General features: G+C 48.1%; 1 protein-coding gene across 2 annotated transcripts in view; it reads left to right on the top strand.

Annotated features, from left to right (window-relative positions):
- The window catches only part of ABTB3 (ankyrin repeat and BTB domain containing 3), a gene marked incomplete at both ends in the record, with an annotated part of 299,674 nt that overhangs the window by 181,169 nt on the left and 106,168 nt on the right, over positions 1-12,337 (top strand). For both annotated transcript variants that reach the window (XM_080705135.1, XM_080705134.1), the window contains one exon: positions 8,981-9,185. In XM_080705135.1, the coding sequence (XP_080561261.1) occupies positions 8,981-9,185 (205 nt within the window). The remainder of the gene's footprint in view (positions 1-8,980; positions 9,186-12,337) is intronic.

Raw genomic sequence — 12,337 nt, 5'->3', positions numbered from 1 at the left:
CTGATGACCTGGGCTATGCACAGTCCTGTCTCTCTATATATATCTATCTCTATCTCTATCTCTTTCTTTTCTTCTTTCATCTTTTTCAGGGAAGGGGTTGGGTGAGGCAAGTTAATAACAGTTTATGCCACAGAAGAACACTCACTGCCCTCATCTGTGCTGTGTGACTTAGGGCAGGCAACTTGATCACTCTGGTCTCCAGTTTTACCATCTGTGAAAAGAGAGGGTTGATACTTCCCCCCTGGTATGAGAGGTTTGGGAAATATATCATAGTAAGTGGTATCCGGCGTGGATGGAATGAAGAGCGGGAGGTGCCGCTCTTGGGCTTGGGCAGGAGGAGTCCCGTGGAATGTGTGACCCTTTGTCCAGGACTGCTGGGGGCTGCACAGAAGCCCCTGCATCAGGCAGGTTAGATCAGTGTCTCCAAGGTTGGCACAGGGAAGGATCCTAGGTGATGCACAGAACACTTTTTAATTTTAATTGCTATGTATATTTTATGAGTACTAGAAAAATATTGGCCTTCCATTTATGGCACAGATAGGAAGTATTCTTTTTGAATATATTTATGCAAACAAAAAAGCCAATTTGAAGCAAAATATTAAGAGAATAAATTGTACGAGCCTCACACCGATAGGAGCAGCACCAAAGTGGGAGCCCCAAGTGGCTGGCATTTGGGGAAACTAGTTATCAGAGGATCAAAGGTCAGGCAGCGCCTAGAATTAGACTGCAGCTGCCCATGTAGGGATGAGGCCAGGTAGGGACAAGTAGATTTGTTGTCTGGGGCTCACAAGGATGGCAGGAGAGGCAGTGGGTAGCACGTGGAGCTAGTGATGGCCACCTTCCATGCCAGCCCTCCTCAGAGACAGCCTGGGCCTCAGCCGAGGGCTGAGCTGATGATAAGGGAGGTGGTGCTGATGGTGGCAATGAGAGCTCTAGTGAGGGGAGAAATGATGGTGGAGATGATGGAAATGATTATAATTGACAATGATGATGTTGATGGCACTGAGAGAAATGGTGGAAATGAAGATGATGGTGATGGAGATGAGGAGGAGGGGAGTGATAGATGATGATGGAGGTGATGGTGATGGTGATGGAGATGATGGTGATGGAGATGGAAATGATAGGATATGATAATGGAGCTAATGATGAAGGTGATGGTGATGAAGGAGATGATGATGATGGAGATGATGATGGAGATGACTATAGAGATGATGATGGTGATGGAGATGGAAATGATAGGAGATGATGATGATGATGATGGAGAGGATGGTGATAGAGATGGTGATGATGGAGATGATGATAAAGGTGATGATGGTGATGGTGATGGTGATAGAGATGGAATGATAGGAGATGATGATGGAGATAATGAAGGTGATGGTGAGGAAGGTGATGATGGAGATGATAATGAAGATGATGATGGTGATGGAGATGGAAATGATAGATGATGATGGAGATGATGATGAAGGTGATGGTGATGGAGATGGAGATGATGACTTGATAAAGGTGAAGGTGATGATGATGGCAATCATGCTAGAGATGATGTAGATGATGGTGATTATGAAAATGGTGGAGATGGAGATGACAGGTGATGATGGTGATGGCTCTAATGATGGAGAGGATAATGGAAATGATAGAGATGATGGAGACAATGATGGAGATGTTGATGGTGGTTGTGGTGATGGAAATGATGGAGATGATGATGGGAAGTGGGAGGAGGATGGGGATGATGAAGATTGTGATGATGAAGATGATGATGATGATGGTGGTGGTGGTGGTGGTGGAGATGATAGGTAATGATTGTGATACAAAGAATAGTATAGGGCAATTGGGTTTTACTTAGCACCCACAGTGTACCAGCCCCTGTTCCAAGTAACTTAACTGCTTTATATAGATTTCTTTCTTTTATACTATGAAATGGGTACTGTTATTATCCCCATGAATAAATGAAGAAATCAACGTTAGGTACTTAATGCATATTTTTTATTTAATCCACATGGCAAGTCCATTATGGCATAATCATCTCCATTTACAGAGTGGTTAAGTAACTCGCCTAAGGCCACACAGCTAGATAGCAGCAGGCAGCAGGTTGGAGGCTCAGATGCAGGGAGTCTGAGTGCAGAGAGCAGGTTCTAACCACATGCAAAGGTGTGGCCTCTGCCCCTGAGCTCAGTAAGGGAGGTGGAGGTGTGGACAGGGAACTGCCAAGTACAACAGAATGGAGTATGTGTTAGACTGTCCTAACATGCTTCAGGTCTCTGGGAAAAGGCTGACTGGATCCTGATAAGAGCATCCTGGAGGGCTCCATGGAAGGCGTGCCATTTGACCATAGCTCTGAAGTCTTCAGTAGTTGCAAAATGCAAGAAAGGGCAATCTGAGGCGAAAGAAAAAGAAAAACAAAGAGCCTGAAGTACTGAAAGAGTTAGAAGTGCCTGTGGAGATGGGGGGTCAGCTCAACCAAGACAAAGGCACCCACTGCCGGGTTCCCAGCACCCTGGGGACGTGAATGGGATGTGGAGGTGCCCAAAACATGACTCTCCTCTCTTCTCCACTCTTGGGGCTTGATTTGATATGATCTGATTTGTGCATTATAATCATACACCACAATCAAGTTCAGAGTGCTAGAAACACAGGCACACAGCATCCATTGAGTGTTTCCCGCAGGTCCCACCCTGCTCCCCTCCCCACAGATAATATCATTCATGTGGATGACTTCACGTGTGAGCGAGGGACCATTTGAACTGTTGCCATCATCGGATCACCTCCCCGCCTCCTCCCCAGCCTCCTTCCACTATCCTACTGGTGCCTCTGCTCCTTTGTCCAAAGTCCTCTGTTTTCTGATTTCTCTCTGGCTTCCACATGTGAGTAAAAACATGACTTTGCACTTTCTGCAACTGGGAGAAAATCTGCATCAGCTACTCCTCTGATCTTCATCGTCTCTCCACTCTCTTTTAATTTTTCTTTTTTTGAGCTATTTAAGGAGATAGTTTATTGTTGTTGTTATTTTGTGTTTTGTTGTTGTTGTTAGTGGTGGTGGTGGTGGTGGTTTGTTTTTCACTGGGGATTGAACCCAGGGTCGTTCTACCCCCAAGCTACACCCTGGCCCTTTTTATTTTTTACTTTGAAACAGGGTCTTGCTAAGTTCCTGAGAGTTTCATTAAGTTGCTGAAGCGGGCCTCAAACCTGTGATCCTTCTATCTCAGCCTCCCAAGTACTGGGATTATAGACATGCACCATTGTGCCCAGCTTAGAGAGAGAGAGAGAGAGAGAGAGAGAGAGAGAGAGAGAGAGAGAGAGAGAGAGAGAGAATATAAGTGTATTTTAGCCTGACCCTAGATAGAAGGTGCAGGAAAGTAAATACCACCCCAGTAAGCTTGTTATTCTGATAATATAAATAGCACATGCCAGAATTCAAAGTTCAGAGACTATAGAAAGTTGGCTGGGAATGTCACCCATAATCCCACTAGGCAGAGAAATCCTTGGTCAACATGTTGGGTTTTTTCCTTCCCCTGTTATTTACTTTGGGCATAGTTTTTAATAACATAATCCTGATCACACTGTATGCAATTTCGAATTTTGCTTTTTTATCCATTTACCATTTTAATACAAAGATTCTCTCTCATGATATTGCAGTCCTGGGTAAACATTTTTAATGACTAAGTTTATTATTTTATCTTGTGGATGTCCCAGGCTTTCTTTAACCATGCTTTATATATATATATTTGAAGACTTAGCCTGTCACATTTTGAATGCTGTAAATAGGGTTTGGGTACAAATGCTTGTGAATCAAGGTTTTGCTCCTTTTTTAATTCTAACCTTGGGACAGGTTCCCAGAAGCAGACTTAAACTTGACTCAGAATGTTGGAGCATTTGTTAATACCTTCGCTGCATCCTGGCCAATTGCTCCAGGATGGACAAGAGCTGCCAGCTGCATCAGGCAGCCTTAGAGAGACCCGGCTCCCTGCCCAGTGAAGGGCGCAAGCACTAGAGACAGACCCGGGGTGAAGTTTTGTCTTGCCCCCTACTTGTTCTACAACCTAGGGCCTCAGTTTTCTTCTCTGTAAAATGGGGTTTCTGCACTTGGGCTCTGTGGATATTTGGGGCTCTTCCTTGTGCAGGAAGCAGTCCCATTCGCTGTAGGACATTGAGCTTGGTCTCTACCCACTATGCCAGTAGCAGCCCCCTGGACATGAAAGCCAATAATGTCTCCAGACATTACCAAGTGACCCCTGAGAGGTAGAGTCAACCCAGCTGAGGACCGTGGCTGCAAAATGGAAGTAATATTACAAAACCCACAGGCGCCCTGGGAGGATTGGAACCGATGCATGTCGGGGCTCCTCACGTGCCTGACAGTGTCTGCGGGAGCTTAGTGGAGGCAGCTGTTTCTCTTGTTTCTGATAATGGGGACAATAATAGTTGCCCACTGCTGCATGTAGAGAGGACACCCAGGGGTTGACAGGGGTACTCCCAGCTCGGGAGACTTGGTTCTTGGGCCAAACATCTGGCACTTTCCCCCCTTCATCCGGCTGTTTAGAAATGGCACTGCTTCTCAGGTTGCAGTGTGGAAGCTTCCTGCCTTCTCTGTCCTCCGTCCTCCCTCCAGGATGTGTCTGCAGCACAGCTGTGCTCCCGGAGCACAGGGAATGTTCAGCGGGTCTGCTCCTAGGACCAAGTCCTTCCGGCCCCCCTCCCTGGGGACCAAGTAGGCCAAGTCACCCTCAGACCTAAGGAGTTTCTCAGACCCCACAAATTCACTGGAAATCCAGCCCCTCTGCAGATTCTGAGAGTCTCCAGGTGACATGTGACACATGGTCACTACTTCCTCCTGCCTCGTCGTGTCTGGGTGCAGCAGGGCGGTTTGCTGCCTATGGCCTCAGCTCCCCTGCTCCACCCTGTGAACCTGCATGAAACCCCAGACCTCTCTTCCACCCATGGCCAGGACCTCCTTTGGGGACCCTGACACCCAAGCCAAGGGCAATACTGGAAAGTCTCCAGTTCTTCCCAGGGCTGTGGCCATGATCTGTGCCACAGAGACTGCACCAAGCTTTTCTGCCACAACTCTGTGCTAAAACCGCTGTGGTCCCTGGAGATGTCCTGCCATGAGTGCATGAGGCCCCTCCCTTCCCCTTCGGGTGGCGTGCTGTGCCCTCTTGAGCCGATGCAGGGCTTGGGGCCCAGCTCTTGCACCACATGGCAGTGTGACTCGGGTCAGATTCCCTCTCTTGCCTCGATTTCCTCACTTGTAAGTTGGATATACTCTCTATCAAGACTCATATCATCGTGTTGTGTGGCACTTAAGTGTGTAATAAGGACAAGGTTCTTGGAACGGTCCCCACTTGGGACGTGGTAGGTGGGTATTGGTTGGTATTCACCACTGCCTTGTCCTGTGGCCACAAAGCCCGGCTGCCCAGGCTCCTCGTCCCCTTCACAGGTTTCAAGGTAGAGAGCCTCCAGCCCTGCCAGGGGCTAAGCAGGGCGTCTGACCCGAGACCAGGCTTCCCCGCACGTCAGTGTGGATTCACGCTTCAACACGGGAGTCTTTTGTATTTTCCATCAGTAGATTCCCTTGGGTCTTCCATCTGCCTCTCAAAGAGAATTTCCTTCCCTGATTCTTTTAACTTCTTGGGTGTCGTTTCCGGCTGTGGGATTTAGAGAGAGGAAAGGCAGGCTTTGGGCTAGGCATGGTTAGATTCTGAGAGGTGCAGAGAAGCAACCACACACACACACACACACACACACACACACACACACTTACTTCATCATACTACTATAGCAAAAGGCCAGAGATTGTGTCATTTATAACATTCAGAAATTTATTTCCCCCTGGTGATAGAGGCTGAGAAGTCCAAGGTCAAGGTACCATTAGGTTCGGTGACGGGGGGCTGCCTCTCTCTCTGCTTCCAAGATGGCATCAGGCAGGAGGCAGGAAGTAGAAGGACAAGAGGAGAATGTCCCAGCTCCATAAGGGAGAGAATTTGCCTTTCCTCTGCCTTCTTGTTTGACCGGGCCCTCCCACATGGAGAGAGGGCAGATCTTCTTTCATCAGTCTGCTGGTTCCAACACCAGTCCTTTCCAGAAATGCCCCCTCGCAGATGTACTCAGAAGGAATGCTTTCCCAGCTGTCTGGGCATCCCTTAGCCCGGTCTAGTTACCATTCCAAATTAGCCATCACATCCCTGCCACGGCCTCCTCCACCCCTGCGCCTGCGCAACCTGGGTTGTAGCCATGTTAGGTTGTCTTCACGGCCTTAGCAGTCAGATAGCACAGAGGTTTTCTTTTTTCCAACTCCTACAGAAATAGTAGCTGCATAGAATCTTGCCTTGAGAAGGAATTTTAATGCTACATCTACACTCAGTGGAAAAGACCTCAGAGGACCTCGTTTCCACAGCCTGCCCCCCTTAAAGGGGATGCAATGCACAGTCCTGTCGGCAATCACCTTTGGACAGAAGGGCCCTTCCCTCAGAGAGGACTCCAGAGTCTAGAAGGGAGGTTGTAAGTCTGCAGAGGAGAAATGCCTGTCTCTCCTTTTCCCTCACTTGGGTGTAGATTTTAGTGAAGTGTCAGTTGAAAGGATCAGTGGGCTGATGGAGACTGGGTGGGCCTTGAAGGCCGGCTCTTAGCTGGATGGTGGAGACAGGGTGGGGAGGCATAAGGTAAAGATATTCTCTTAGCCGGTCCAGAAACACAAAAGCAACACAAGAGAGAGAAAAGGCAGGCTTTGGGCTAGGTATGGTCAGATTCTGAGAGGTGCAGAGAAGCAACCACACACACACACACACACACACACACACACACACTCAGTTCATTGTGTCTGTCTGTCTCTCTACATGCACATATGCACATACACACTATCTTGTTGAAATTCAACTACTTGGTCATGGGGTTGCAAGTCCAAAATTTGCAAAGCAGATCAGCAGGCTAGACATTCCAGGAAGAGTTAATATAAAGCTGGGTGTGGTAGCACAGGCCTGTAACCCCAGTACTTGGGAGACAGAAACAGGAGGATTGTAGGTTTGTGGCCAGACTCAGCAACTTAGTGAGGCCCTCTGCAACTTAGTGAGACTCTGTTTCAAAATAAAAATAAGATAAGGTTGGGGCTGTAGCTCAGAGGCAGAATGCCCCTAGGTTCAATCCCCAGTAAGCACACACACACACACACACACACACACACACACACACACACACAGTAGATGTAGCAGCCTGAAGGCAGAGTTTCTTCTTTTAAGTGGGGAATTTCATTCTTTTCTCTTAAGGCCTCCAACTGATGGAATAAGCCCGCCCACATTAGTAATATGCAATATTCAAAGTCGACCGATTTCAATGTTAATTGCACCTTAAAAAAATCCTCATAGCAATGTATAGATTCTTGCCTGACCAAACAACTGAGACCCACAGCTCAGGCAAGTTGGCAGATAAAAGTAACTATCACAGGTATCGTAGACAAGTGTCTCCCAAAGTGTGCGGCCGTCCTAGCTGTGCAGGGGATGATTCTAAGTGGGAAGAGGCATTGAATGACATTGACCATGGAGTGGTTCTCTTCATTTCATCCTAATTACTTTAAGAGGAAAATAGCCATTTGCTAGCCAGCTCCACCCCTCCCTCCGCTCTAACATTTATTATGTTAACAAAAGAGAGCAGGGCCGATTGAGTCAGAAACAAATTACCCTGTTCTGAATTCATCAGATTTATTTTTATAGCAACCTTCTATTTATGGCAAGGGATACTGATTCCTCATTTTATGAGAGTGACATAATTTTCCTTTTTAGATAGATCTATTTAAATAAAACAAAGTGGCTGTTTAAAATGAAGTAAATAATGGCAAAGGTGCTACTTCCATACAGCTACACTCAGGAGGGGGCGTGCAAAGGATTCAAGTTTAGCCAAGAGTCAGGGCTTCAGGCCCTGCCAGCCCCACACCCGCGCAGCCAACCCGAGAGTACAAAGCTTTGGTTGGATTAAGAAGCCAGGTTTCCCTCTGAAAAAGCAAGAGAGAGGTTTGTTCATGTCGAACAGGGCTGGAGGCCTCGATTCCAGACCCAGAATCCCTGGGCTCCGATCCTGACCTGGCCGCTTACAGCTAGGTGACCTTGAAAAGTTATTGAACCTCGCTGGGCCTCCATCTCCTCGTTTATAAAGTGGGTTTATCAAGGTACCTGCTTTACAGGTATGAATTAAAGTGCTTAGGACTGTCTTTTTCATGGTGAGTAGTTGGTGTTATCAAGAAGGACTGACAAGGAGCAAGGTCATTCTTGGTTTTTGTCTGTTGATGCTGGGAATTGAATCCAAGGGCATCCTACCTTTGAGCTACACAGCAGCCCTGTTTTTTAATTTGGAAACAGGGTCTCACTAAGTTGCCAAGGCTGGCCTCAAACTTGCAATCTTCCTGTCTCAGCCTCCCAAGTACTGGGATTACGGGCATGCGCCACCACACCCGTAGGGACAAGGTCATTCTAAGACAGCCCCCCAGAGCCTTGGTCTAGAAAGTACAGTGTGATAACCAAGTAGGGAAGAGGATGATTCCAGGATGGTTTCCTGGAGGATTTAGCATGTAAAAGGACTCCTGGACAATCAGTAGGCATTAGCCTGGAGAAGGAAAGGGAGAATGTTCTGGACAGAATGAACAGCACAGCCATTACACTAGAGGAGAGACTATAGCCTGGTCTTGCGTCTGCACGCAGACAGAATTGGCCACAACATAATATGTGACAGAGGGTGTGTCACCAATCCAGCGAGGCAGTAGACAGAAGCCGGCACCCAGGGCTGCCTGTGCCTCCTTAGGAACCTGGTGTGGCAGAAGGGCGCGCTGCAGCAGTCCAGCAGCCCAGATCCGGTACGCCCTGCCAGTCACGTGATGAACAAATGTTCTCTCTACCTGATGTGTGACCCCACGGGACCACTTCAAGTGAGGAGCAATCCCGAGAATCAGAATCTCTTCTGATTACAGCTTCTCCGTGAGCATCTGAAATCTCGCCTCTATCCACAGGTGACCTGGTGTCCCGCGCCATGCACCACCTGCAGCCCCTCAATGCCAAGCACCATGGCAACGGCACGCCCCTGCACCACAAGCAGGGGGCGCTCTACTGGGAGCCCGAGGCCCTGTACACCCTCTGCTACTTCATGCACTGCCCGCAGATGGAGTGGGAAAACCCCAACGTGGAGCCTTCCAAAGTCAACCTGCAGGTAGAGAGGTAAGACCTGCCCTGCCTCGGCGGCCAAAGAGAAGCTTCCCGGCTGACACAGCCTTGTAGCGGGTGGGTGCCACCTCCGGGCAGGACTTAGCACCCAGGAGGGGAAGGGTGCCTTAAGCAAGAAACTCCACATCCCAAAATGTGCTGGAGGGGTCCAGATGGAGACCTGGTGCCCTGAGCAGGTGTCTAAGAGCAAGGGCTCTTGGGAGTAGGTTTACTCAGGACTGCGATAGTTCAGGGTAAGACAGCCTGGGTAAAAGGATGGGGTCTGCGAACCAGAGGGGTCGGGGTCTTTGGGGTGCAGCTGGCTTTCTTGCAAAGGCAACTTCAGAGCAAGCCACCTCTTTGGGTGGGAGTGGTCTCTACCTTCCTTTCCGCGTGACTGCCCCAGGCACCCAGAAGCAGCTGTTCATCCAAGGAGGGGCCTCAGGTGTACAGGAGGATGGGCTGCTCTGAGGGAGGGAGAAACTGAGGGGCTTTGGAGGGGCCTGGTCTACAGCTCTGTGCCTCCACTTGCCTGGGCCTGGGCCTCCCCTTCTGTCCCCCAGAGGGCTGGATTAAGATGACCCCAAGGCTTCCTGCCAGATGAAAATACCAGGGTTCTCTAGGGACAGGTTGACCCTTTCAGAGATGGGGGGGGGGGCATGCTTGTAATCCCTGCATGCTTCTGAGTTCCATCCCCAGTACCACATAAAAAAGAAAAAGAAAAAGAAAAAGAAAAAGAAAAAGAAAAAGAAAAAGAAAAGGGAAGGAAGGAAGGAAGAAAGAAAGAAAGAAAGAAAGAAAGAAAGAAAGAAAGAAAGAAAGAAAGAAAGAAAATGTGAGTTTTCAGGAGGGGTGGCTGCCTGGAGGTGTCCCCTCCCTCTCCTCTTCCTTTAGCAACAGATTCCTAGATCCTCTGCCCACAGCATCTGCAGAATCAGACTCTAGGCTCAGCACGGGCTTTATTTGCTCTTCTACTATAGGAGAGACCCCTGTTTATCCTAAAGAGCGGTCAGGGGAGCAGGTTCTGTGGTCCAGACCTCCTGAACTCAAATCCAAGCTCTTCCCACTAAAAGCTGGAGGTTCTTGGGAAAGTGCCTCAACCTCTCTGTGCTTTGGTTTCTTCATTTGCAAAACAAGGATACAAAGAGTAAACTTCATGGGGCTATTGGAGAATGGAATTGACTGACCCATGTTCAGCACCTTTAAGTGCTCAGTGAGTGTGAGTTTTAATTAATGTCATTGCAGCTGTTATCGGCACGCAGCTGACCAGCTCTCCACTCGGGCTCAGCACCGTCCTCCTTGCTGGCACTTGGCTCCAAGTGGTTCTGAAAAGCTCAGTGGGCTTTGTTTCTGCCAGGATGGATTGGACCTAATTGGGCTTCCTTACAAAACCATGTCTCTCAGCTTTCAGTTAAGAAAAGATGATGGAGCAAGGGCCAGACAGAGGTTGCTTCCTGTTTTTTTTTCTTTTAATCCCCAGTTAGCATCCGTATGTCAGTCCAGCGTGGAGTTAATGTACCAGGGGTTATCGGGAACTCTCACTATCCAGTCCAAATCAGCAGGCAGCCTGCGCATATTTTCACATGCAAACATCCCCCGTGAAAGGCCCATGTTCCCCAAGCAAAAATCTGGGTATAGAGGTGCATGCCTGTAATCTCAGTATTTAAGAGGCTGAGACAGGAGGGTCGTAGGTTGAAGGCCAGCCCCAGCAATTTAGCAAAGTTCTCAGTAACTGAGACGCTGTTTAAAATATAAAAATTAAAAAGAGCTGGCCTTTTTTGTCATTTAAAATGAGAAAAGACCATCTTCATGGGACTGGCATAAGCAGTAAATTAGGTATCAGAGCTGAGACAGTCAGCACCACACCTGGCACAAATCAGAATTTATATATAGGCAGTAGCTGCCCTCGCCCGTTTTGCAAGCAGGATGTACAAGTCGATGTGGCAGAATGTCCACCAGGGGAATCTTAGCCACAAGCAGGAGTAAACAGTCAGTCGCCAGCTGTCGGAGGAAAATTAAGGGTGTGAAACCAAATGGTCTTAACAAATGGAAGAGCTTACACTTGAAGAAACAGAGTTAATAACGCAAACAGAATTAAGCATTAGAAATTAACGGCACCCAAATACATCTTCCATAATATTCGGTCCACCAAAAGGTCACCCCGATACACCCCTTCTTAAGGTCATTTCTTCTGTAGCCTGTGTGATGACTGAGATTTAAGTTTCTGCATACTTTCAGGGACATGTCCAGGCTTACGCAAAACATCCAGAAAGCTAGTTATAACTCTAGCCCCTTCTTTTCCACCAAGAAACTCATATCAGAAAGCAAGTGATAGGAGGTAGCCTCCCCTATAAGCAGGCTACCTGTCAGGATGCCTAGTTGCAAAAGTTGAACCTACTTTGATTGTTCAAGAGAAGGAAAACGTCTGGGAGGCCAGTGTGGGCGGCAGGTTAACAGGTCCTTTCCACCTCTGCATGAGAGCTTGACCTTGGGTTAATTCTCCAGCTCTGTTCCCCTGGAAACCTGATAAAAAAAAAAAATTGCAGTGTTACTAGGCAACATTGCTTACACTGCGAATGAGCCCAGATTGGTAAATTACATCTGGCCTGGTAGAACCAGAGATAATTGATAAAGTTCCACAGTTTTGGGCTTCACTGAATCCATCCATTCTTACAACTGGCTATGTTCTTTGAAGGGACCTCAGAAGCTAATCCTACAGAGCTGTTATAGGAGATACTGGCATTTGTAAACCAGGGTAGCTTCCTCAACTACCCTGGTGGGCCTCATCTCCTTGATGTCCCCCAGTGTCCCCCAGGTAGCAGATGTCCCTTGAGGGCTGGGTGGACTGCTACAAGGATGCCAACCAAAAGGAATGTCTAGTGTCTTGCTGGGCCACGTGTGACCTTGGATAGCTCCATGAGACTAAATATTTAGCAGCACTTAAGAAGACTCTGGGAGTCATTGAAGCCAGAAGGCGAGGCTTCCAGGTCATACACCTGCAGCAATGCCCAACTTACACCTCCGGGCTGCTCAGCAGAGCCTGCCTAGCACCAGGACTGGGCACAAAGGCCTCTACACCATTTTCCCTGAATGCCTTTGTCACTGCCCTTATCAGCTCCACATCCCCTGTGTCACACTACTTGCTTCCAAATTCACATCTGTACCCT

This window comes from Muscardinus avellanarius, assembly GCF_963383645.1.
Source record: "Muscardinus avellanarius genome assembly, chromosome: 11".
In the NCBI taxonomy this organism is placed as follows: domain Eukaryota; kingdom Metazoa; phylum Chordata; class Mammalia; order Rodentia; family Gliridae; genus Muscardinus; species Muscardinus avellanarius.
Note: the sequence above shows the minus strand (reverse complement) of the source record. Positions and strands in the feature narration are given on the sequence as shown.